Source organism: Lepidochelys kempii, chromosome 8 (assembly GCF_965140265.1).
Source record: "Lepidochelys kempii isolate rLepKem1 chromosome 8, rLepKem1.hap2, whole genome shotgun sequence".
NCBI classification, from domain to species: Eukaryota; Metazoa; Chordata; order Testudines; family Cheloniidae; genus Lepidochelys; species Lepidochelys kempii.
Window position 1 is genome coordinate 41149056 of NC_133263.1, and position 26471 is coordinate 41175526.

General features: G+C 47.8%; 2 protein-coding genes across 2 annotated transcripts in view; one reads left to right on the forward strand and one right to left on the reverse strand.

Annotated features, from left to right (window-relative positions):
* DELE1 (DAP3 binding cell death enhancer 1) overlaps positions 1 to 5670 on the forward strand; it is a 47343-nt gene extending 41673 nt beyond the window's left edge. Inside the window, exon 13 of the mRNA XM_073356199.1 lies at positions 1929 to 5670. The gene's annotated coding sequence lies outside the window, so the exon portion shown is untranslated. The remainder of the gene's footprint in view (positions 1 to 1928) is intronic.
* The window catches only part of PCDH12 (protocadherin 12), a 32832-nt gene continuing 9924 nt past the window's right edge, over positions 3564 to 26471 (reverse strand). Inside the window, exons 3-4 of the mRNA XM_073358094.1 lie at positions 22290 to 22441; positions 3564 to 3925 (exon numbers count right to left, since the gene is read on the reverse strand). Of these exons, the coding sequence (XP_073214195.1) occupies positions 3564 to 3925; positions 22290 to 22441 (514 nt within the window). The remainder of the gene's footprint in view (positions 3926 to 22289; positions 22442 to 26471) is intronic.

Here is a 26471-nt window from a genome sequence, read left to right on the forward strand (position 1 = left end):
GAGTTCAGGCCTGTGGCTGGGCCAGAATTTGCCTCACAGTCATTTGGTTGCTGAGGAAAAACAATTTTGTTTTCAGCAGTCAGCAAGTAGTAAAGAATTAGTGGTGTAACTAATAACAAGATGGTGCGAGCAGCGAAGAATGAGCCCCATCCTTCAGGTCACTGTTGTTTGCTTCCAAGGACCTTTGGACTTAAGTATTTTAGAGCGTCCAGTGTTAGAAGAATTTGATTTTTGAAAAGTTACAGAACTCCAAGTGCTAGAGGCTTTTTGGTTGCATTGCTCCATCACCTGAGCCAGCCACACCATGTAGAAGGCACTCTCAAGGGAATGGACAGTTGGGAGCAAGTTCCACGCCCCAAAATGACTTTTCATTTTCGCTTCTTTAAATTCCTCCCCCGTGTCTATTCCTGCTGTGGGTTGTTATGCACACACACACAAAACAAAGCTTTGTAACTGCTGTGCACATGGGAAAGGTCGTGAGAGGGCAGGGCAGGTGTGGGCATTCACTTGACAATTTTGGCCCTGTGCTGGTACTAAACAGATCTTTGCCAGCTCTGGGGAAATGCCGTTACATAAAGGGGAGTCAGAAATGCAGTTGTTTTGGAGAGCCCACCTCAAAATTTGTAACAAGAGAGACGCTAAATGGAGCTATCAGTACATCTAAACAGAAAGTGCTGCTTAGCCTTAACTAGGCCCCTGGCCATTGCCAACAAGCAGCCTCCAGCTCCAGATTACAATCACCTCAGTATTAATCTATCTGGTGGAATACTGAGTAGGTGACAACTGTCAAATATTTGGGCAGTGTCAGTGCTGGAGGATGCTCAAAAGACATGGACACTCATATAGCAGAAGCTACAGCCATGTTTTAGGCCCTTCAAGTGGCCTCTGGAGATGTTGGGACATAAGTTTACCACAAAGCTGTAGGTCTATCGAACTATGGTTATACCAGTTTTATTGTATGGAAGTGAAACATGGGTGCTGAGGAAGGCTGAAGAGCATGGACTGACGTTTTCGATTCTAGTCATCATCATCAACTGCTCCTTATTTAAGGCAGGACAGGATCAGAAATGGGCAGGGGTTTGGTTTTGACAGTTATCTTGGTATGATCATGTCAGGATGGAAGAGCAACAAATTCTGATGCACATGTACCAAGGAATGCCATGAACTGGCTGGCAATCACATGGGTGCCAAAAGCTTCAGTGGTGTGATAAGGCTGCCAGTGATGGACAAACTGTGAATATCCAGCCAGACCAGAGATCAGTTTTAGTGGCGCCTGATCTGCAAGGAAGCCACCCCTACCCAGGGCTCATCCACTCTCCGAACAGCCCTATGGCATATGGCTCACCCCACACCATAAATACATGCCCCCAATACTTAGCTCCCTCTTCTCCGCCATGTTCTAGTTCTCACAAATGCGCATGCACACCTCTAAAGCTCACCATCCACCATGACTCACCCTCTGGCTTTCACACTTCCCATGGTTCACCTGCCCTCCCATACCCCTATGGCTCATCTGCCTCTCGGCTTACTCCCCATGGGTCACCTGCCCCTCCACGCCCCTCTGGCTCACCCCCCATGGTCTCACCCCCTCATCCCTATGGCTCACCCCCCTCCACATACACTAACCCCTTAGCACTGAGTTGAAGATGGTCACTGGGGTGAAGCTTGTGAACATAAGAATGGCCATACTGGGTCAGACCAAAGGTCCATCCAGACCAGTATCCTGTCTACCGACAGTGGCCAATGCCAGGTGCCCCAGAGGGAGTGAACCTAACAGGTAATGATCAAGTGATCTCTCTCCTGCCATCCATCTCCACCCTCTGACAAACAGAGGCTAGGGACATCATTCCTTACCCATCCTGGCTAATAGCCATTAATGGACTTGTGAGTGTGTATTTTTACAGCTGGGTTTCCATTGTGCTTTCCAGGGTCCTGTGCTCTGCTGCCTTCCTCCTTACTGGTCAGCTGATCTCCAGGCTGGGCTTCTTGCTCCCTCACCCCCTGGACCCTGATACACTGCAGCCTGGCTCCTGCCCCTGTGGGAAAGCTGGGGAACAAGAGGCAGCTGTGGGTAGTTCCCAGCCAGGCAGGGACACACAAACCACAGTGTTAGTCATCTGGTGCAGCACCAAGGGGGATGTGGGAGAGAAATGCTGAATTCTAAGACATCTTGGCAAAATGTATTAGTCCACAGCTATGGAATCATAGAGCCCATGAACTCTGATTGAGAAGAACAGGGCAAGTCTCACCTCTCCAAGCTGTACTTTCAGTCTCTCTGAAGACTCAGGCAGGCATTACTGTATCAGTTACACTTAGTCACATTTATGAGGTTTTTGTCACAACCATAAAGGCTAAAAACATTTTTATTTTAAATAAAATTGAAGATTCTGGAGCCTGATCCTGCGGCAGTGTGGTGAATTCTGCAGCTGGGGTCTTGTCTGTGAGCACAGGGTTGCTGAATTTGGGTCTCAGAATGAAATTTGTGTGTGACTGAGTGAGTTCTGTTAATTTTTTCTCTAGCACAATCCATTCTGCCCTACCCAGATTGGGAGGAAAGGGCCTCGTGACTTATGACCTCTGCAAGAGTGTCACTGCCTGTCAGACACCCAGGTTGCTCCAGTAACTGCAGCATCTACTGCACTTGCCATAGGGTTTGTTGCACAATTTTCATGTCCTGCTCCCAGAAGTGAAAGCCCAGGACCAGCTGGGATGTAGGGCAGATTACAGTATGGTAAATGCTCTCCTAAGTTACCTTCCCATGTCCTTGAAACAGGAATGCTGGGCCTGAGGCAAATGGATTGGAGGTGGGAACAGGCCGTGAGCAAATGGCAGGGCCAGACCATGAGCAGGGAGGAGGGGCCCAGGTCATGGGTGGAGAGATGGGGCTGGGAGATAGGCCATAGTCAGAAAGGAGGAGACAGGTGGTGAATGGGAAAGTGGGACCTGTAGCTGGGCCATAGATGGAGAGGAAGGGCTGGGGGCTGGGCCATGGGTGGAGAGGGAGAGATGGGCTATGGGCAGGGCAGGTGGGTCCAGATGCCAGGCTGTCAGTGGGGACTGGGAGGTGGGACCAGACACTGGGATGTGGCTGGGGAATTGGGGCAGGGAGATGAGCTGTGGGCAGAAGTGCAGAAAGACTGGGCTGTGGGCATGGAGGGGTGGCTGGGTGTTGGGCTATGGGCATGGAGGTGTGGCTGGGCACTGGACCATGGGGTTGGAGGTGGAGCTGGTGCCAGGCTGTGGGTGGGAAGGAGAGGCTGGGTGCTAGGCTATTAGTGTGCAGAGAGATGGGCCTGGTGGCAGGGCAAGGGCAGGGAAGCAGAGCTGGGATATAGGGGGTGGAGAAAGGGAACTCCTTTGGCAGGGACCAAGAGATGGAAGGGGATTTGGGGGAGGTGCAGTCAGACAAGGGAAGTAGGAGGGCAGATGCATCTATGACAATCTCTATTCAAGTGTGGTTCATGCTGGAACTGTTCACCAACATCATCAGTCGCTATTTTTGTGTGCAAAGAGCAGTGGTTCTGTTCACGTGTCTGCTGCAGCCGTCAGCCTTCCCACATGACCTACACAGCAGGAGCATCCCCATCAACCCCAAAGGGCTTGCTGCATGCAGACAGCTGCTGCAGGAGCCCCGAGGCCGTTGTTACATGGGCCTGTGCTTTCTGGGATAAGATCATTTCAAATAGGGTGCTCATCTCAGAGAGGAAAGTGCTGGCCAGTCTCGTCCTGGCTGTGTTTGGGTCAGATCCAGTAACTTTGCCAAATGTCTCAAAGGTTCTTGGTTTATCCCGCCCTGCATCTTCTTGGTCCTGAGAAGAGTGCAGAGAATCAGGAGAGAAAATATTGTCCTTGTAGCTGCTGGTGAGGGACAGGGAGAGCCGAGCCATCCATGCAGGGTCTGCCGTCAGCCTCTCCAGGGCCAGCCCTGCAGGGAGCAACACACCAAAAAGAAACAGATGGTGAGAGCTGGGGCTGAGCAGTCCAAGGGAGAAGAAATTAAAGACTGAGGAAAGTGCCCTGGACCAGCTGGGAGAAAGCTGGGGGTGGAGGAGAGGGAGCATTCCTGACTCCAGGCTTTCAAACCTTGTGAGTCAGCCAGCCCCAAAATCATGGAAGTGGCTTTAAAGTAATGAGATTTTAAAATAAAATAAATGTGGAGCCTCTTTGCCTTGGTAGTTTGGAGTTTTTAGTGATCACATTTTGGACTTTATTTCAGAACCACAAGGGCCGAGGAGCATTTATTCAATTAGAGGTGAGATTCTGGTGTCATCACATGGCTCCAGCATCTGGGATCTTTAAGGAAAACACCAAATAGCATGAGAGTCACTCTAAAATGGCAGGAGGTGGCATCACTGTAGTAATTGTGTGATTACCACACAGCTCTTTTACAGTCAGCAGTCCCCTAGAAAAGTTCTTTCTAAAAGGGTGGCTCAGTTTCATCCACTTAGCCAGGCTGCCTGTTAAAAAGAAACAGCCAAATCTCTGTGTTTGGCCACATTGGCTGTGTTCTCATGTGTGATGTGCCCCCAACCAGTGGCTGGTCCACACTGATAGCAGCCTACTCTTGCTGCCAGCAAAGTTGTCAAAGGTGGAGGATGGAGCTCTAGAGTTCAAACCCTGGTAAAGGCACAGGACAGGAAAAGAGTCAATGGAGATAGCCAGAGTTTGGAGTCACAGGAGGATAGAGGATGATTGACAGAAGACTGCAAGTAAGAGCAAAGGATGAGAGGACTTGCAGCCAGAAAGAACTGGAGGAGGAAGGCCAGAGAATTGCACCAACACCAGGAAGACACAGGTCTATGTGACTGGGGACTCCCTACTAAGAAAAACAGGCCTGTTACCATAGCTGATTTAGGGAACAGAAGGGTGTGCTGTATGCTGGGAGCTAAGATATGGGATGTGGTCCTGAGGCTGAAGAGGATCCTAATGAAAGCAGGAAAGAATCCACTGACTGTCGTTCACACCCTACACACTATTGTCATAATCTTTTTGTACAAACTATGCCCTGTAAAGTATCATTTGAAAACTTATAATTTGCTGGTCAGGATTATGTTGAAAAATGTGTGGTAACACTGTATGTGAAGTTATAAGATTCCCCTGTATGATGTTATTAATGTGTTACAACTCCCACAGCCCTGGCCAGGGAGAAGTGAGGTCTGTCCTAAACAAAGGAAGTAATGTGTGCTTGCCTTGCTTTTAATTTAAGCAATAAGCAAAGTCATCAAGCAGGGAGAGAAACAAACGAAGTTTCAACAGGTGAAAAAAAACAGCAGGGAGTATCCTGCCACATAGACTCTTTGTCTCCTTGGTCTCAGCCAGAAATGTTTTTCAAGAGGGCGACTGACATTATGAAAAGGAGAGACAAACAGCCCAAGACACCCCCCTTTCTCTCTCTTCCTGCCCATTACATTCTCTGCACATGAGACGACAAAAGGGAAACAGCTGTTGGACTCTGGGAGAGGGGTTCTGACCTGAGAGTTTCGCCAGTAATCTACTGTAGCATGAGCTGAAAAAGTGTGCTTTGCAACTGAGAGAGTTTCTTAAGTAGATATTAGTAAGTGTTTTGTCTCTCTTTTTCTTATAACCATTTCTGGCTTTTATACATTATTGCTTATAGACACTTAAAATCTCTCTTTGTAATTAATAAACTTGTTTTACCATTTTATTTAATCCATTGAGTTTTTTAGTGTCTGGGCAACTATTTAATGTAATAAGATGGTATAATATTACCTTAAAACACTAGTCACCAACCGGTTAATCACAATCTCCGGCAGTGCAGTGTGGCTGCCACTAAGGCAGACTCCTGGAAGCGGCCAGCATGGCCCCAGGGGCGGGGGGACAGGGGTCTCCCTCCATGTGCTGCTCCTTCCTGCAAGGACTGCCCCCGCAGCTTTCCTGGCCAATGGGAGCTGTGGGGGTGGTGCTTCCAGTGGCTGCAAAGGTACGTTGGCCCCTTCTGGGAGCAGTATGGGGCCAGGGTAGGCAGGGAGCCTGCCTTAGCCTCACTGTGCCCACCACCAACCAGGAGCCACTGGAGATAAGCACTGCCCAGTGGGAGGTCACACCCCAGCCCTGAGCCCCCTCCTGTACCCCAAGCTTGATGCCCCCCCAGAGCCAGCACCCTATGCCTCCTCCTGCACCCCAACATTCTGCCCCACCCCTGACCCCCCCTCCCAGAGCCAGCACCCTGTACCCCTTCTCTGCCCTAGCCCAAAGCCACCTCCTGCACCCAAACTCCCAGAGCCTGCACTCAAACACTCTGCTCCATCCCAGAGCTCCCTCCTGCAATCAGACTCCTTCCTAGTGCTTGCACCCCTCGTGCTCTCTTGCACCCCAACCTCCTGCCCTAGGCTCAGCTCAGAGCCGCCTCCCACACTGCAACCCCCACCCCCCAGCCCAGAGCCCTCTCCCGAACCCCAACTCCCTACACCAGCCTGGTGAAAGTGAGTGAGGGTGGGGGAGAGCGAGTGATGGAGAGAGGGGAGGATGGAGTGAGTGGAGCGGGGCCTCGGGGAAAGGGTGGGGTAGATCCTGGGTTGTCCTTAGATTCAAAAAGTGATCTTGGGCGTTAAAAGGTTGGAGACCACTGCCTTAAAAGAATAATGGACTTAATATATTAATGCTTTCCAGGAGAGGGCTAAGCAATACAGGACACATATTTCTGGGGGGGTAATCCAGGACTTGGGGTGTGCTAGGGTCACCCTGCAGTATAACTGAGACTGGTGAGAACCAGAATGTGGCTGGCAGGCTGCAGTTACACACAGACACTCAAGGTTTGACTTGCCTGCTGGAAGGCTGTTCGTGAGTGGCACTGGTGAAAGCTACTACAGGTATTGTAAGGCAGCCAAGGTTGCAGGGCAGGAGTGACACAGCCCTTCATCCACCAGCAGTCTGAATTGTGCCGCAGTATGTCACAATTTGGGGGAGGTGGTTGGGAGATGCTCATGTAATCTCTATGTCTGATTCTAATATTGAGTGAGCAGAAAATCAAGTAAAAGAGGATATAGCACTTGAGAGAGGAACAATAGTTGGTCGGAGAATGGACATCAAGAGGAAAGATAGTATCCTTGGTATTGGCACTAACAGTCAAGTAGGTGATATTGGTGGTAAAATGACTGTACCCAATTAGGTGAGGAATTTGGGCACAGCGAAGCAGAAACCACTAAGATGTCTGTACACCAAACCAAGGAGCCTGGGTATCAAAATGGAAGAACTAAAACTACTGGTGCAGAAAGTGAAACCCATTATTATCAGGATAACAGAAACATGGTGGAATATGGTCATGACTGGAGTACAGGTATTTGAAGAATGTGGGCTGTTCAGGAAAAACAGAAATAAAGGCAAAAGTGACGGAGTCGCGTTGTGTATTAGTGATGAGGTCGACTGTAAAGAAGTGATGGAATGGAATTGTGTGATTATGTGAGACTTTAATTTCCCAGATATAGATTGTAAGACAAGTGCTACTAATAATGGTAGGGCCCAGATATTTCTGGATGTGATAGCTGGCAGATTTCTTCACCAAATACTCATTGAACTAACAAGAGCTGATACCATTTTAGATTTAGAATTGATACCTAGTGAAGACCTCATAGAAGAACTGGTTGTAGAGGACAGCCTTGGTTCAGGTGATCTGGAGTTATTCAGTTTAAACTTAAATAGAAATAGGTCTGCCACTAGAGTCCTTGATTTCAAAAAGACAGACTTTAAAACATTACGGGAATTAGGGAAATGGACTGAACTGAACAAATCAAGGATCTGAATGTGGGGGAGGCTTGGGATTGCTGTAATCAAAGTTGCAGAAGCTATCTGAAGCCTGCATCCCAAGCAAGGGGAAAAAATTTGTAGGGAAGGATTGCAGACCAAATTGGATGAATAAGTATCTCTAACAGATTATTGAGAGAAAGTAGAAAACCTACAAGGAATGGAAGATGGGCTGGATCAGCAAGGAAAGCTACCTCTTAGAGGTCAGAAAGTGAGAACTGCCAAAAGCCAAGCAGAGTTGGGCCTTGCAAAGGAAACTTAAACCAATAGTAAAAGGTTCTTTAGCCATATAAATAAAAAGAAATCAAGGAAAGAAGTAGTGGGGAACTGCTAAGCATTGAGGATGGGGTGGAGATTAAAATAATCTAGGCTTGGTCCAACACCTAAACAAATACTTAATCTCATAAGAACGCCCATACTGGATCAGACCAAAGGTCCATCTAGTCCAGTATCCTGTCTTCTGACAGTAGCCAATACCAGGTGCCCCAGAGGGAATGAACAGAACAGGTAATCATCAAGTGATCTTCATCCAAGAATATTAAAGGAACTGGCATATGAAATAGCAAGCCTAGTAGCAAGGATTTTTAATGCATCTGTAAACTCGGGAGCCATACCCTATGACCGGAGACTTGCTAATATTGTATCCATTTTTAAGAAAGGAAAAAATAGTGATCCAGGAAACTACAGGTCTCTTAGTTTGACTTCAATTGTATACAAGGTCTTGGAACAAATTTTGAAAGAGACAGTAGTTACGAACGTAGAGATAAACAGTAATTAGGATAAAATACACCATGATTTTACAAAAGGTGCCAGACCAAGCAGATTTCTTTCTTTGAGAAGAAACTATTTTTTTTTTAGACAAAGGAAATCCTGTAGATCTAATCTAGATGTGGTGTGTGCCCTAACTGCTGGGCTATTGGTTATCATGGGGTGGGTGGAACTCTGTGTTTGTTTATGAAAAAGAGCTGATCAGGCTTAGATGCCTAACTCCAGGAGAGAGTTCACGGCTGTGACTTGCAAGCAGAGATAGGCACCTAGACCGAGATCCATAAAGGGTCGCAGGTGTTGTCATGGCTGGCAGGTGACCCGGGGGCTTGGGGAGGCTAGCCCCTGGCCAGCTCACCCCTTTTGCCTGGGGCCCTGCCCCCTTCCCCCACCAGAGCCCCCTATCAGCCCCTGGCTTCCCAGCCCCAGAGCGCCCAGCCCAGAGTACCTGGCAGGCAGGTAGGCAGGCATCTGAGCACAGTGGGCGGGCAGCACGACCCCCAGCACTGGCTCCAACTCGCCAGAGTCCCTGGCTGCAGGCCAGCCCTCAGTAACAAAGTGCTGGAGCTCTCCCAAAAGCGGGGAGGGATGGGGGATCCCACCCAAGGCGAAAGCAGCCCACTGCCTATGTCTCAGCCCCCCTGCCCAGGGCAGATGGAGGGACTGAGGTTTCACACAGCTGCCCATGCAGCTCTCCCTGACCTGGCTCCAGCCGGGGTGAGGGGACTCAGAGCCACAGCCCAGCCATGGTAAGAGCTGGACGGGCAGCTGTGGTGGACCCTCTACCTGCCCGTAGTGTGGGGGGCCTGAGCAGCCCCCAGCCCGCATCCCCATCCCATGGGCTCCTCAGCCTAGGAGGGGGCGGCCAGCAGCGCACAGCCCGGGACCCCAGCTGGTGCTGGGAGGGGGAGTTGGTGGGGCTGGCAGGCTCCTGAGCTGGCTCTGATTGGTGTGTCCCTGCAACTCTGCGCCTGCTCCTGCCACAAGTGCCGACTGCGCAACTCTCATTGGCCGGGAACCGCAGCCAATGGGAGCTGCAGAGGCAGCGCCTGCGGGTGTGGGCAGCGCGCAGAGCCCCCTGGTCCCTCCATCTAGGAGCTGCAGGGACTTGCTGGTGGGAGCCAGGGGGTCCCTCCCACACAGGTAAGCACTGCCCCACACCCCAAGCCCAACCCCCTGCCCCAGCCCTGAGCCTCTCCCACATACCCAAACTGCTGTTGGCCCAGGGGCTTGCCTGACTGCAGAAGTCACAGAGGTCAATGAAAGTCATGGAATCTGTCATCTCTGTGACAGACAAGCAGCCTTACTCATGAGACGTGGAACTGGAGTCAGAGGGCCCATGTTCCCTGGAGGGACTGTTATTGACAGGACACCAGGAAAAGAGTGTGCGAGCTGTACTGGGAGCAACTCAGCCACATAGAGCAGCGCATCGGGTTTAAATAAAGTTCCATTTATTCACTGTAACCTTCATTGGGCTTCTCTTCGCAAATAAAACATGGTGGCAGCATTGGAGCAGTGAGGTTTGTGCAGTGCACTAGGGTTACCAGGTGTCCAGTTTTCAACTGGAAAGTCTGGTTGAAAAGGGGACCTGACAGTGTCCGGGCAGACGTACTGACTGGACACGAAAAGTCTGGTTACCACATGCAAGGGGTGCGGAGGGGAGTGGCAACCTGTTGCCTGGCCGTGAAGAGGCAGCTCCTGCAGTAGGATGCACGTACCAGCTTGGGTGAACCCTTTGAGGAGCACAGTTTGCAGGGCTGCAGCAGAGGACAGATTGTGGGGCCCCACGGAGAGCGGGTTAAGGCATGGAATGTTCCCCGGGAGGCAAGGAATGCAGGCGGCACCACCAGGCAGCACTTCCTCTGGCTGCCTCTCAGACAGCTCCAGGGTGGGGAGGGCGCGAGCTGGCGTGGAAGAGGGCTGCTGGGCAGACAATACAGAGAGAGGTTTCCACGGTAAACATCTGATGAAGTGAGCTGTAGCTCACGAAAGCTCATGCTCAAATAAATTGGTTAGTCTCTAAGGTGCCACAAGTACTCCTTTTCTTTTTGCGAATACAGACTAACACGGCTGTTCCTCTGAAACCAGAGAGAGGTGGGAGGCTGCTGTCCCGGAGGGCCACACCTAGCTCGCCAGTGTGGCTGCCTGGCTGCTCCTCTGCAGCTTCAGCACTCTTCTGACCTGCATTACCAGGAGGCCTGCTGGAACTGGGCTTTGCAAGTCCCTTGGGGCTGCTCATGCTAGAGTTGAGGGGGCAGAGCAGCAAACGATGCGGGGAAGAGGGGAGAGAAGTGAGTGTGTGTGTGTGTGGGGGGGGGGGGAATAGGGCCTTGAGGGAAGAGGCTGGGCCAGGAGGGTGTACAGTTCTCAGACATTAAAAAGTTGGTACCCCTAAGTGCAGCAGCTGGAAGTGTGAGCCATGGAGCTTGGTCTGGGGTCCCCCTGGAGTCTTGGGTTTTGCAATCCTAACCCAGCAATGGACCTGGTGGAAGGAGGAGTTCAAGCTGTATGCAGACCTGGCCATCCAGGAGGACGACAACAGCAGGAAAGTAAAACTATTATTAATAGGGAACAGCTCCCCACTGCCTCAAGCCTGGGAGCCTTGGGGAGCTATTGCTCCCCAAAGCAGAACGAAACTGTGGAGTGACATGGGTTTTTCACTAGAGACCAATGTGAAGGGGAGGGAATGCACAAGTTGAACAAGACTGACAGAAAACAAGCTTTTCAGCACTGATGCAGGAACAACAACATAAAATTCAACCCAGAAAATATGCAACTCAAACAGGATGAGGTGAAATACATTGCACATCTGCTCTCAGCAGAAAGCCTGAAATCAGATCCCAACAAGACTTAGGCAGAAACATGCCAGCTCCAGTGTATGTGAAAGAAGTATAGAGCTTCGCAGGAATGATACCTTTTCTTTCAAAGTTCTGTCCACACCTGGCTGCAATAGCAGAACCCATAGATCAGCTCATAAGGCAGGAGATTGACTGGGACTGGGCAGGTCCCTAACAGCAAGTATTTGACATGTTGTAATACATGAGAATGGCTACTCCTGTCATGAAGTACTGTATGAGCAGTCAGGAAAGCCACTGGCACTCCAGTGTCATGCATCAGAGAAAGGACTGGGTGTAGCTCTTTTGCAGGAGCAGCTGGTTGCTTATGCCAGCAAATCCTTGTCAGAGGCAGAACAGGGATACATTTAAATAGAAAAATAGCTTCTGGCGGGATATTTGGAGTGGAGCGATTCCATGGAATCCGACCACAGCCCCCTAGTGACAATCCTGGTAAAGCCCCTTCTCAGGCCTTGTCCACCCTAGCAACTTACATTGGTATAAGTGCATTGCTCAGGACGTGGGAAATCCGCCTCCCCCCTCCCGACTCCCGAGCAATGCAGTAACACCAACCTAACTCCCAGTGTAGATGGCGCTACGTCAGTGGGACGGCTTCTTCCGTTGACATTGCTACGGCCTCTCAGGAAGGTGGAGTAGCTACATTGATGGGAAAAGCCCTCACTGAAGCACTACAGCAGGGCAGCTGCAGCTTTTTAAGTGCAGACAAGCCCTTAGTGCTATAAAGAGGTTGCAGCACATGTTTATGCATCTCCAGCACTATCAGGTAGAGATCAGTTGCTGTCCAGGATGAACTGGTGTTGGCTGATACCCTGAACAGGGCATGTACAGCCAGCATCAGCAAGTTGAGAGAGGTAGATAAGGGCATTGATTGCATTAACATGCTGCACTGTCTCTGAGACTCAAAAGTGAAGCTGATGGAAATCAAAGAGGCTATGGAAAAGCACATCCAACTACAGGCACTCCCCGCAGGGTGGCCAGAAGGCAAAAGCCAAGTACAGGTAGGAGCAGAACCATATTTTCAAAGGAGAAGGACAGACACCTCTTATTTCCACCTCATTACAAAGTATTTCATAAACAAAATACATGCCTCACACCTGGGCATTGACAACTGTCTTAGATAGGCTCAGGAATATGTTTACTGGCTGAGAATAAATACACAACTCTCTTCCTTGACAGAAGGGTGGGAACCTGTCAGTCATGTGATAACTGCCAGCAGAAAGAGGCTGTTACCACATCCAGTCATGGGAAAAGGTGGGAGCGGACTTATTTACCTTCAAGGAAAAGCAGTACTTGATTACAGTGGATTTACACTTAAATTTTTGGGAGGTCAGGAGTCCTGCCTCATTCAAGAAGCAAGGCAGTGATAGGAAAACTGAGACCACTTTCTGAGATATGGTATTCCAGACCACTTTCTGAGATATGGTATTCCAGACACTGTATTCCCCATCCAGACCCCAGTTTGCCTCAGAAGAATTCATAGATTCTAAGGCCAGGAAAGGACATTGTGATCATCTAGTCTGACCTGTATAATACAGGCCAGAGAACTGCCCCCAAATCATTCCTAGAGCAGATCTTTTAGAAAATCATCCAACCTTGATTTAAAAATTGTCAGTGATGGAGGATCCAGCATAACCCTTGGTCAATTGTTCCAGTGGTTAATTACTCTCTCTGTTAAAAATTTACACCTTATATCCAGTCTGAATTTGTCTACCTTCAACTTCCAGCTGTTGGGTTGTGTTATAGGTTTCATTGGTAAATTGAGGAGCCAATTATTAAATATTTGTTTCCCATGTATGTACATATAGACTGTAATCAAGTCACCCCTTCACCATCTCTTTGTTAATACATTGGACTCCTTGAGTGATCACTGTAAGGAATTTGCATGCAAATGGGAGTTTGACCACCACAATGCCTCCCCAGTGCACCCACAGAGTGAGAGGAAGATGGAATCAGCTATGTAAACTGTTATGAGACACTGGGCATGTCTACGCTTAAAATGTTTCAGTGGCACAGCAGCAGCTCTGCAGATGCAACATTTTAGAGCTTCAGTGCAGACACTCACTACGGTGATGGGAAGGGTTCTCCAATCGAAGTAGTTAATTCATGTCCCTGAGAGGCAGTAGGTCAATGGAAGAAATTCTTCATAAAGCGGGACCTGCCCCTCTCCCCCACCGGATTTTGAATGGGTCCCCATCTGGAAGGCCTCTGAACACACCTTTTGGATTTGACGCCTGCCTTTATCTTCCCCCAGGTCGTGCATCACCCTGGTGCATAAGCAGGAGACAGATGTCTAGAGGCCTGGAGTGGTGCAGCCATGTGCATCCCTAGGTGCAAAAACTTAGGCATCTAGGGGACTTTTACCATGAAAATGTAGGCTTGGGTTTGGTGCAGCTGAGTGGGGGTTTTGTGGCTCACAAAATGAAAACTTAGCTACCTAAATACCTGTATGGATCAGGCCCTGACTCCCTTTGGGGGGCAGGGCATAAACCCCACACCTCTCCTCAACATTTCCCACTGGCTAGCTTAGGGGACTCCCCACTCAGTGTGCTGGCTTATGTGAATCCCATTGTTAGGCACCCAACTCTCTTCACACAGTGTACTCCTGCACCCCAAACCCCTCATCCCTGGCCCCACCCCAAAGCCTGCACCCCCAGCTGGAGCCCTCACCCCCCCTCCCGCACCCCAACTCCCTGTCCCAGTCCAGTGGTGAAAGTGAGTGAGGGTGAGGGAGAGCAACGGAGGGAGGGGGGATGGAGTGAACAGGCAGGGCAGAACCTCTGGGAAGCAGCGGGGCAGGGGCAGGGGCAGGGCAGTGGTGTTCAGTTTGTTTGATTAGAGAGTTGGCAACCAGAAGCCAAGCTGGTGTATTTTGCCATGCAACTCAAAACAATCACACAAAGATCACAGTGACAGACACCATGTGCGCCCATTTCAGAGATGGATGGAGTATGGGCTAGGAGCCATCCCCAAGATACCATCTACAATGAACAGCCAACTTCTGAGCCTCGTAGCTGATAGTTTTTAAAAGATGTTGAAAAATTAGGGAGGGTCAAAGAGCAAAAATGATTCAGGGTCTGGAAAATCTGCTTCACAGTGAGGGACTAAAGAAGCTCAGTCTATATAGCTTTTTTGATGACAAAGTTAAGAGGTGACTTGATCACAGCCCATAATCACCTACATGGGGAGATTCCTACATGGGGAGCTGGCTGTATTTCAAGGAATCCCTGTTGAGGTTACAGGGACAAACCATCCCGATGAGTCGAAAGAATAGTAAATATGGCAGGCGACCAGCTTGGCTTAACGGTGAAATCCTAGCGGATCTTAAACATAAAAAAGAAGGTTACAAGAAGTGGAAGGTTGGACATATGACCAGGGAAGAGTATAAATATATTGCTTGGGCATGTAGGAATGAAATCAGGAGGGCCAAATCGCACCTGGAGCTGCAGCTAGCAAGAGATGTCAAGAGTAAAAAGAAGGGTTTCTTCAGGTATGTTGCCAACAAGAAGAAAGCCAAGGAAAGTGTGGGCCCCTTACTGAATGAGAGAGGCAACCTAGTGACAGAGGATGTGGAAAAAGCTAATGTACTCAATGCTTTTTTTGCCTCTGTCTTCACGAACAAGGTCAGCTCCCAGACTGCTGCACTGGGCATCACAACATGGGGAGTAGATGGCCAGCCCTCTGTGGAGAAAGAGGTGGTTAGGGACTATTTAGAAAAGCTGGACATGCACAAGTCCAAGGGGCCGGACAAGTTGCATCCGAGAGTGCTAAAGGAATTGGCGGCTGTGATTGCAGAGCCATTGGCCATTATCTTTGAAAACTCATGGCGAACGGGGGAAGTCCCAGATGACTGGAAAAAGGCTAATGTAGTGCCAATCTTTAAAAAAGGGAAGAAGGAGGATCCTGGGAACTACAGGCCAGTCAGCCTCACCTCAGTCCCTGGAAAAATCATGGAGCAGGTCCTCAAAGAATCGATCCTGAAGCACTTACATGAGAGGAAAGTGATCAGGAACAGTCAGCCTGGATTCACCAAGGGAAGGTCATGCCTGACTAATCTAATCGCCTTCTATGATGAGATTACTGGTTCTGTGGATGAAGGGAAAGCAGTGGATGTATTGTTTCTTGACTTTAGCAAAGCTTTTGACACGGTCTCCCACAGTATTCTTGTCAGCAAGTTAAAGAAGTATGGGCTGGATGAATGCACTATAAGGTGCGTAGAAAGTTGGCTAGATTGTCGGGCTCAACAGGTAGTGATCAATGGCTCCATGTCTAGTTGGCAGCCGGTGTCAAGTGGAGTGTCCCAGGGGTCGGTCCTGGGGCCGGTTTTGTTCAATATCTTCATAAATGGTCTGGAGGATGATGTGGATTGCACTCTCAGCAAATTTGCGGATGATACTAAACTGGGATGAGTGGTAGATACGCTGGAGAGCAGGGATAGGATACAGAAGGACCTAGACAAATTGGAGGCTTGGGCCAAAAGAAATCTGATGAGGTTCAATAAGGATAAGTGCAGGGTCCTGCACTTAGGATGGAAGAATCCAATGCACAGCTACAGACTAGGGACCGACAGTGGACGAGAAGCTGGATATGAGTCAGCAGTGTGCCCTTGTTGCCAAGAAGGCCAATGGCATTTTGGGATGTATAAGTAGGGGCATAGCGAGCAGATCAAGGGACGTGATCGTTCCCCTCTATTCGACATTGGTGAGACCTCATCTGGAGTACTGTGTCCAGTTTTGGGCCCCACACTACAAGAAGGATGTGGCTAAATTGGAGAGAGTCCAGCGAAGGGCAACAAAAATTATTAGGGGGCTGGAACACATGACTTATGAGGAGAGGCTGAGGGAACTGGGATTGTTTAGTCTGCAGAAGAGAAGAATGAGGGGGGATTTGATAGCTGCTTTCAACTACCTGAGAGGTGGTTCCAGAGAGGATGGTTCTAGACTATTCTCAGTGGTAGAAGAGGACAGGACAAGGAGTAATGGTCTCAAGTTGCAGTGGGGGAGGTTTAGGTTGGATATTAGGAAAAACTTTTTCACTAAGAGGGTGGTGAAACACTGGAATGCGTTACCTAGGGAGGTGGTAGAATCTCCTTCCTTAGAAGTTTTTAAGGTCAGGCTTGACAAAGCCCTGGCTGGGATGATTTAATTGGGGATTGGTCCTGCTTTGAGCAGGGGGTTGGACTAGATGACCTCCTGAGGTCCCTTCCAACCCTGATATTCTATAATTCTATGATTCTGTGATTTCTGCTAGAAGAGGGTTCTTTTATCCAGCAAACCATTATAACAATATCTAGTGGCTGGGAATTGAAGCTAGACAAAATGAGACTGAAAATAAAGTGCAAATTTTTCACACCAAGGGGAGCACTCAAAGATGATAAGGCCAGTGCAGAGAAATTAAATGAATTTGTTGCATCCATCTACATGGCTGAGGGTGTGAGGGAGGTTCCTAAACCTGAGCCATTCTTTTTAGGTGACAAATCTAAGGAACTGTCCCAGATTGAGGTGTCATTAGAGGAGGTTTTGGAACAAATTGGTGAACTAAACAGTAATAAGTCACCAGGACCAGATGGTATTCACCCAAGAGTGCTGAAGGAACTCAAATGTGAAATTGCAGAACTACTAACTCCAGTCTGTAACCTATCATTTAAATCAGCTTCTGTACCAGATGAGTGGAGGACAGCTAATGTGATGCCAATTTTTTTAAAAAGGCTCCAGAAAACTATAGTAAAGAACAAAATGGTCTGACACATAGATGAACATAATGTATTGGGGAAGAGTCAACATGGTTTTTGTAAAGGGAAATCATGCCTCCCCAATCTACTAGAATTCTTGGAGGGGGTCAACAAACATGTGGACAAGGGAGACCCAGTGGATATAGTGTACTTAGATTTTCAGAAAACCTTTGACAAAGTACCTCACCAAAGGCTCTTAAGCCATCATGGGATAAGAGGGAAAGTCCTCTCATTGATTGGTAACTGGTTAAAAGATAGGAAACAAAGGGTAGGAATAAATGGTCAGTTTTCAGATGAGAGGTAAATAGTGGTGTCTCCCAGGGGTCTGTACTGGGCCCAGTCCTATTCAGTACATTCATAAATTATCTGGAAAAAGAGGTAAACAGTGAGGTGACAAAATTTGATGATGATACACAATTGCTCAAGATAGTTAAGTCCCAGGCAGACTGCAAAGAGCTACAAAAAGATCTCTCAAAACTGGGTGACTGGGCAACAAAATGGAAGATGAAATTCAATATTGATAAATGCAAAGTAATGCACATTGGAAAACATAATCCCAGCTATACATATAAAATGATGGGATCTAAATTGTCTGTTACCACTCAAGAAAGAGATCTTGAAGCCATTGTGGATCGTTCTCTGAAAACATCCACTCAATGTGCAGCAGCAGTCAAAAAAGCAAACAGAATTTTGGGAATCATTAGGATAGGGATAGGGATAGATAATAAGACAGAAAATATCATATTGCTGCTATATAAATCCATGGTACACCCACATCTCAAAAAAGATATATTGGAATTGGAAAAGGTTCAGAAAAGGGCAACAAAAATGATTAGGGGTATGGTACAGCTGCAATATGAGGAGAGATTAATAAGACTGGGACTTTTCAGCTTGGAAAAGAGATGACTAAGTGGGGATATGATAGAGGTCTATAAAATCATGACTGGTGTGGAGAAAGTAAATAAGGAAGTGTTATTTACTCCTTCTCATAACACAAGAACTAGGGGTCACCAAATGAAATTAATAGGCATCAGGTTTAAAATAAACAAAAGGAAGTATTTCTTCACACAACGCACAGTCAACCTGTGGAACTCTTTGCCAGAGGATATTGTGAAGGCCAAGCCTATAACAGGGTTCAAAAAAGAACTAGATAAGTTCATGGTGGATGGGTCCATAGGATAAGCTATTAGCCAGGATGGGCAGGGATGGTGTCCCTAGCCTCTGTTTGCCAGAAGCTGGGAATGGGCGACAGGAGATGGATCACTTGATGATTACCTGTTTTGTTCATTCCCTCTGGGGCACCTGGCATTGGCCACTGTCGGAAGACAGGATACTGGGCTAGATGGACCTTTGGTCTGACACAGTAGGGCCATTCTTATGTTCTTATGTTCAACAACTCACCAAGGGTTGTGGTGGATTCTCTCTGACTTGAGGTCTACAAATCAAGATTGGATGTCTAAGTGCAGGAGTCACTGGATGATATTCTCTGGCCTGTCTCTGCAAGACCTCAGACTGGATGAGCAGAATGGTCCCTTCAGGCCTTGAAAAACTCTGGATCAGTGAAAATTGTTTCCTGTGGGCAGCCTTTGTAAAGACATCTGCCCACCATGGCAGCCTTCTCTGTGGCTCTATAAAGTCAATTTGCTCTTGTAACAATAAACCCTGCTAAGGTGAGAACAGCTAGCTATTTAGTGCCTCTCTGGTGCCTTTCTGCCTTTTGCCCTAACACAGTTCCTATAGCCTATAGTTCCTATAGATTCCCCTTGCCAGGGCTTGTTGTTCTGAGTTCATTCAATTTATTCAAAACTTCTTTAAAGAAACAATGTTGTGGGGATTTATACAGCATCTGCCATTGTGGGGAGCAGCTCCCATGAACAGAGAAGAGAGACTAGCAGAAATAATTCTCCACCCTACTCACCTCTGCTCAGTACAGGAATGGAGTGAGGAGCAATAAGTGCCTTGATGTCACGCTATGTCCTGGAATTTTCTTGGGGCCTGCCCAGCTCCTGAAGTGAATTGGAGCAACCTCAGGGCTGCGGGCATTTATGCTGAATGGAAAAGCCCTACAGGCTGCTTCATCAGAATAACTGAAGTGCAATGGTCCTTTACCATGCTCCTTCTGATCCTGGAGTAACCCCTCTGCGGCGGGAAGGGCATCAAGACAGCTGTTCCAGCTCTACACCATTGGGGAAGTGCCTATGCTAGGAGTGTTAGCCAGGGACTTAGCTGTTGCCTTATGGCCCCGTATGTTGCTGGGGGGAGGGGGCAGGGGAAGATGGGCAAGAACTTGGAATAGATTTAGTTCTGTTAATTTTTTCTCTCCCTCACCCCCACCCCACCCTGTTTTGGGAAAAGTGCTGTAGAATGTAATACAAATTGTAGCCTTTCTACAGTATGTTTAAACACCCTATGGAATTGAATGGAGAATTCTTGCTATAAAATTCTATAGGCTGAGTCCAAATCCCTATAGAAAATATGCTATTCTCTATGCAGTAACTTCTCTTCATTCCTTTCCCAGTTTTATAGAATCCCAACAGTTTTGTAAGACTTTCCCATATGGTTTCTTGGATTATTTAGACTTTCTCCTCCCCCATGGAATGATGGCTACTTGCAGTATATTATTTGACTACTAGATATTTCTGTCTGCATGAAGTTCCAGATAGGGTAACTAAGGGAGACAAAGCCAGGACTCGTGCTGTGGCAAAGCCTCAGTAGGCCTGTCATCATAGTCATTTTCTTTCATACACCCTTCCCATGTAGCATGGACCATGGCTCCATCTATCATGACATCTATCTATCAGAGGAACTCTGGGAGAGGTTGATAGCTCCTCACTACAAGCCTGTTTGCTGCTCCTGAGTGGTTCAACTTTTATCAGCCCAAAACCTGAATGGAGTGAAAGTATCAGCACTGAGCTCAGAGGGAGGAAGTTTAGGCCATGGTGTGCACTTGGTGTGCATGCCAGGGAGAGGGAAGCTAGATATGTTTACCGAGCTTTAGTGAGAGAGGAGCAAATTGGCGTGAATGCCTGTGATACAGAGTGTCCTTGAGAAATGTGGGCTGGGAATCCCACAGGAGCCCTGGGCAGTCAGGTGCCAAACTCCCTTGAAGCCTTCTGAGGCCCCAGCTGGTTATTGCCTCGACATACTATCCTCCTGGAGAGCTTATTGTCACTAGCTCAGTCACCTGCAGTATCAGCCAAGCTGTTTGCTAGAAGCCTATATAAGTTAGCAGGGGTCTGTGACTTGGGGTCAGGAACCAGGAGCACATTTCAGAGAGCACTGTACTCAGGATTTATCTGGGAAGATGAGATCCACAGCAGAGTGCTAGTGAGATGGTGCAGTGCTCAGATACACTTATAAGCCTGGGGACCAGGCCTGGGGCAACATTCCTCCTGTGGGAAAGGGAACAGCCAAACATACGCCTGACCCAACCAGACTGTCAAGCTTCCATGCAAAGATATGGTTTCCAGCCACCCAATCCTCAAGCAAGTGGCTGTGCCAACAGCTGAGGAAAATCCATTCTTAGCTCCATCCACTTACAGAGCAACTCTGAGTGCATCAGCTTAACTCAGCCCCACTGACGCTGGTAGGCAAACAGCAGCAGCTGCCGGAGCGGAGTGGGATTTGTGCCTACATGGACAGAGCCTGAGCAGATTCTGTAAGCTGATGAACCTGTCTGAGGAATAGAAAGATTGTTCTGACAAGCAGATTTCAGCAAGGCCCCACCCTGAGCTGCAGCCCGGAGAGGCAGTCATAAGAATGTCCATACTGGGTCAGACCAAAGGTCCATCCAGACCAGTATCCTGTCTGCCGACAGTGGCCAATGCCAGGTTCCCCAGAGGGAGTGAACCTAACAGGTAATGATCAAGTGATCTCTCTCTCTGACAAACAGAGGCTAGGGACACCATTCCTTACCCATCCTGGCTAACAGCCATTAATGGACTTAACCTCCATGAATTTATCTAGTTCTCTTTTAAACCCTGTTATAGTCCTAGCCTTCACAACCTCCTCAGGCAAGGAGTTCCACAGGTTGACTGTGCGCTGTGTGAAGAAGTACTTCCTTTTATTTGTTTTAAACCTGCTGCCCATTAATTTCATTTGGTGGCCCCTAGTTCTTATATTATGGGGACAAGTAAATCACTTTTTCTTATTCACTTTCTTCACACCACTCATGATTTTATATACCTCTATCATATCCTCCCTTAGTCTCCTCTTTTCCAAGCTGAAAAGTCCTAGCCTCTTTAATCTCTCCTCATATGGGACCTGTTCCAAACCCCTAATCATTTTAGTTGCCCTTCTTGTCAGAGTCAAACGGGGCAGGGAAGAGAGAGAAAGGCAGGGCAAGGTCCACAGTGCATAAGAAGAAGCACGTTTCACATAGACCGTGCTAGGCAGAGACTGCAGGGGCAAGGGGCATTGCAAAAAGAAATGCTTGAATCTGCAGACAGCCTGGAACAATAGTTCTGTGCGGGGGCTCAATGAGGGGTTAAGGAAAATGTCCTGAAATGATAATTTACAAGATAACATCATTAACCCTTTCTCATATAAGGAGGAAGAGGGAGAATCACAGCGCTGCACAATTTACTGCTCATCACTTTTTCCTCCACTCAAGGAGCCCAGCACAGTCGAGCATATGGCCATGTTCAAGCCCCACTAAGAAAACCAACAGAGCCTGGGAGCGGCACAGTCCTATTCTGAACATCTGCACAATTTAATATGAGATATATCCCAGTTTGGTGATTCATGTGTGTGAAGGTTATTTTGTGGGAGGATCTTGGAAGAGCACCACTAGAACCAGCAGGAAAAAGACTTTCCCTCCTGTGAAAAAAATGGAATTTTAGGGGAGCAGGGAAATTGTCCCACATTAGAACAAAAGGTCAAAAATTCACCATTTTTCATAGAAGAAAAAAGTGTGAAAAATTCCATTTTGGGAAAACCAAAATGGAAATTTTCAGTTTGCTCCCTCGGCATCCAGAGCTTCCCAACTCCCTGGGCAGCTAACTCCCTGGGCAGCCAAAGCTCTCAGCAGTGTCATCATCAAAAAAGCCCAACCAGCTAATTAGACTGTGGTTTCAGACAGAGTCCCGCTCCCAGGCAGCCCCACACTGGTGCAAAGAAGGTCTTCTGGGAGGATGGAGCAGGCTCTCTCTCGAGTGCCATACAGAGTATAGTGACCTCACCTGCATGGGGCTCTAGAAGGCTCTCAAGTTCTTCTCCCACCAGCTGGTGTATGGAAAGATTGAGTCCATTTTCTGAATCCCGGTCATCTGCCTCACTCTCTCCTTGGCCACTGTCCTTTATACTGAGGCAATCAGCATCCAGCCCTGCATTCCTGCAAAGGAGACCAAATCCAGAGCATTGATGCTACCCTCTGCCCAACTCCATGTCCCTCCCCGCCACCTCATCTCTTCATGGTTCAGCTCTTCCCAGAAAAACAGGTCCTGGGGGTAGCAGAGGCTGCTGTGCTACTGTCACATCTTGATTGTTTTGAAGCCCAGTATTGGTGCTTCCTGTTTCCATTGAGAAAAGGAGGGGGAGGGATAGCTCAGTGGTTTGAGCATTGGCCTGGTAAACCCAGGGTTGTGAGTTCAATCCTTGTAGGGGGCCATTTAGGAATCTGGGCCAAAAATTGGGGATTGGTCCTGCTTTGAGCAGGGGGTTGGACTAGATGACCTCCTGAGGTCCCTTCCAACCCTGATATTCTATGATTCTATGACTTGAGGCACCTTAGAGACTAACCAATTTATTTGAGCATAAGCTTTCGTGAGCTACAGCTCACTTTAGTGTTAGGAACCTTCCCTCAAGAACGCCTCTGCAATTTCAGGCGAAAAAGAAGGGATTTAACAGATGCCCAATGGTATGTAAATAACATAAGCCCCTTAACCTGGGAAGAGGCCATTGGCGGTTCCTTCATACCATTAGGGGGAGTAATACACCATGCAAAAAGGCTCCTAAGGTTACAAGCAGTAGTTGAAATAATGGCAAATGAAACCGGAGAAAGTTTAAGAGCCCTGGCCAAAGAAACAGGGGCAATCCGACAGATGGCCCTCCAAAACCGTCAGGCATTGGACATAGTGCTGGCGGCAAAAGGAGGGACTTGTGCTCTCATTGGAAAAGACTGCTGTGTGTATATACCAGACAACACCAATGAGGTAATAGATCGTGCTAGCCACTTAGAACAAATCACATATCTTCCCCACGAAGAACCAAGTTTTTTTATGGAAGTGGCTAAGTAACCTTTTCAATTTCTCTGGCATAGGAAACAGGTTGTTTCAGGGAGCCCTAACTCTCCTGTTTGGAATCCTAATAATTTTTATATGTTTTCAGTTACTTTCCTGTTGTATCCAAAATTGTGTCAGGCATGCTACACAGATAGCTGCCCCAAACCAGAGTGCTAATTTGATGATTTTAAATATCACTGATGAACAAAGAGATAAAGAATGATTGATATGTGGAACCCAGTAATTGTTGGTCATTGCGTAGCTTGACCAAAAGGAGGGATTGTGAAAGTAGAACGAATTATAGTGAGCTGTAGCTCACTAAAGCTTATTCTCAGATAAATTGGTTAGTATCTAAGATGTCACAAGTACTCCTTCTCTTTTTGTGAATACAGACTAACACGGCTGCTACTTTGAAACCTGTTTCCATTGGTTCCTCTCACCCCTCTTCCTTTCAGCACATGTCTCTATCGCTGGAATTACTTGGTCACAGACTGTTTCTTAAATAATACAATAGAATTTTGTACACTTCTGCAGCCCTGCATACTTGTGACATGTACAGAACTGGAGTATAGAGTTTGTGCTTTTTGCTATTGATTTCCAACTTAACAATATATTTGTAGCTGGACAAGCACAAATAAATTGGAGATTGATGTTTTTGTCCCATAGAGAGACCTAAAATTCATGTTGTGTTTCCAGATGTTAAAAATGTAATTGTAAACAAGGAATCATCATCAGTGGGGTGTATTTCTAGTGAGGTCCCACAGGGATCAGCTCCTGGCCCACTGCTATTTAACATTTTTGTCAGTGACCTGGAAGAAAACATAAAATTATCACTGATAAAGTTTGCAGATGAACCAAAACTGGGGAAGTGATGAATAATGAAGAGGGCAGGTCACTGATACAGAGCGATCTGAATCGCTTGGTAAGTTGGGTGCAAACGAACAACATGCCTTTTAATATGGCTAAAAGTCAATGTATACATGTAGGAACAAAGAATGGGAGACTCTATCCTGGGAAGCAGTGACTCCGAAAAAGACACATGGGTCATGGTAGATAATCAGCTGAACATGAGCTCCCAGTGCATCTCTGTAGCCAAAAGGGCTAATGTGTAACTTAAGCCCTACCCCTTTGGCACCCAAGCCAAGTCAGTTATTTTTCAAATAAACAAACAAGTAGGAGCTGCTGCCTCCTTATTACTTTTAACCCAGTGGCCAGGGCATCCAGCCAGCATGGGGTTTAAATCCTCACTCTGGTAGTTGTGGATCAGGGATTTGAATTTGGATTCTCCCAGGAAAGCACCCTAATCACTGGTATATGCTGGGGCGAGGGGTTGCCAATCGCACCTGTTAAAGCTGTTTCACTTTGTATAAAAACTTAATATTCTTTGTGCAAGTGTGTGAGAGTGACATGCTAGCCCTGTGGGGAGGGCACTCAGGGGAGAGGTAGGAGACTCTGGTTCTTGTCCCCCTGCTCTAATTGATGGAATCACAGAAGATTAGGGTTGGAAGAGACCTCAGGAGGTCATCTAGTCCAATCCCCTGCTCAAAGCAGGACCTACCCCAACTAAATCATCCCAGCCAGGCCCTTGTCAAGACGGGCCTTAAAAAACCTCTAAGGATGGAGATTCCACCACCTCCCTAGGTAACCCATTCCAGTGCTTCACCACCCTCCTAGAGAAATAGTTTTTTTTCCTAATATCCAAGCTAGACCTCCCCCACTTGAGACCATTGCTTCTTGTTCTGTCATCTGCCACCACTGAGAACAGCCTAGCTCCATCCTCTTTGGAACCCCCCTTCAGTTAGTTGAAGGCTGCTATCAAATCCCCCCTCACTCTTCTCTTCTACACACTAAATAACCCAGTTCCCTCAGCCTCGCCTCATAAATCATGTGCCCCAGACCCCTAATCATTTTTGTTGCCCTCTGCTGTACTCTCTCCAATTTGTCCACACCCCTTCTGTAGTGGGGGGACCAAAACTGGATGCAATACGCCAGATGTGGCCTCACCAGTGCCGAATAGAGAGGAATAATCACTTCCCTGGATCTGCTGGCAATGCTCCTACTAATACAGCCCAGTATGCCATTAGCCTTCTTGGCAACAAGGGCACACTGTAGACTCATAATCAGCTTCTCGTCCACTGTAATCCCCAGATCCTTTTATGCAGAACTGCCACTTAGCCAGTTGGTCCCCAGCCTGTAGCAGTGCATGGGATTCTTCTGTCCTAAGTGCAGGACTCTGCATTTGTCCTTGTTGAACCTCATCAGATTTCTTTTGGCCCAATCCTCCAATTTGTCGAGGTCAGTAGAGACCCTATCCCTATCCTCCACTATATCTACCTCTCCCCCCAGTTTAATGTCACTCGCAAACTCCCCCGTCCCGTCAAAGTTAAGTAATTATAGATGCTGGAACAGCTTCAACGGGAAAGACTGATAAAGTCCTGCCCTAGAGTACCCTGGAGCCAAGTGGTTAGGGTACTCACCTAGAAGTACTAGTAATACATTTTGAGACCTCTCAGTTTTTAATCCATTTAAATGTGCTGTGTTAATTTTATATCATTCTAGTTTTTTATCAAAATGTCATGGGTAGGGCCCTACCAAATTCAGGGTCCCTTTTGGTCAATTTCGTGGTCATAGGATTTAAAAAATCACAAATTTCATTATTTCAGATATTTAAATGTGAACTTTCATGGTGTTGTAATTGCAGGGGTTCAGACGCAAAAGGAGTTGTGGGGGGGTCACAAGGTTATTGTAGGGGGGTTGCGGTACTGCTACCTTTACTTCAGCACTGCTACCTTCAGAGCTAGGCCCACAGTCAGAGGCCGCCACTCTCTGGCTGCCCAGCTCTGAAGGCAGCAGCAGAGAAGCCAGTGTGGCATGATGTGGTTTTGCCACCCTTACTTCTGCGCTGCTGCTGGTGGGGCACTGCCTTTAGAGCTGGGCGCCTGGCCAACAGCCGCCAGCTGTCCAGTTCTGAAGATAGCACAGAAGTAAGGGTGGCAATACCATGACCCCCCTAAAATAACCTTGCAACCCCCCAACCCCTTTTGGGTCAGGACCCCCAGTTTGAAAAACGCTAGTCTGCTTCCACAAAATCTGTATGGTATAGGGTAAAAGCACACAAAAGACCATATTTCACAGGGGCTG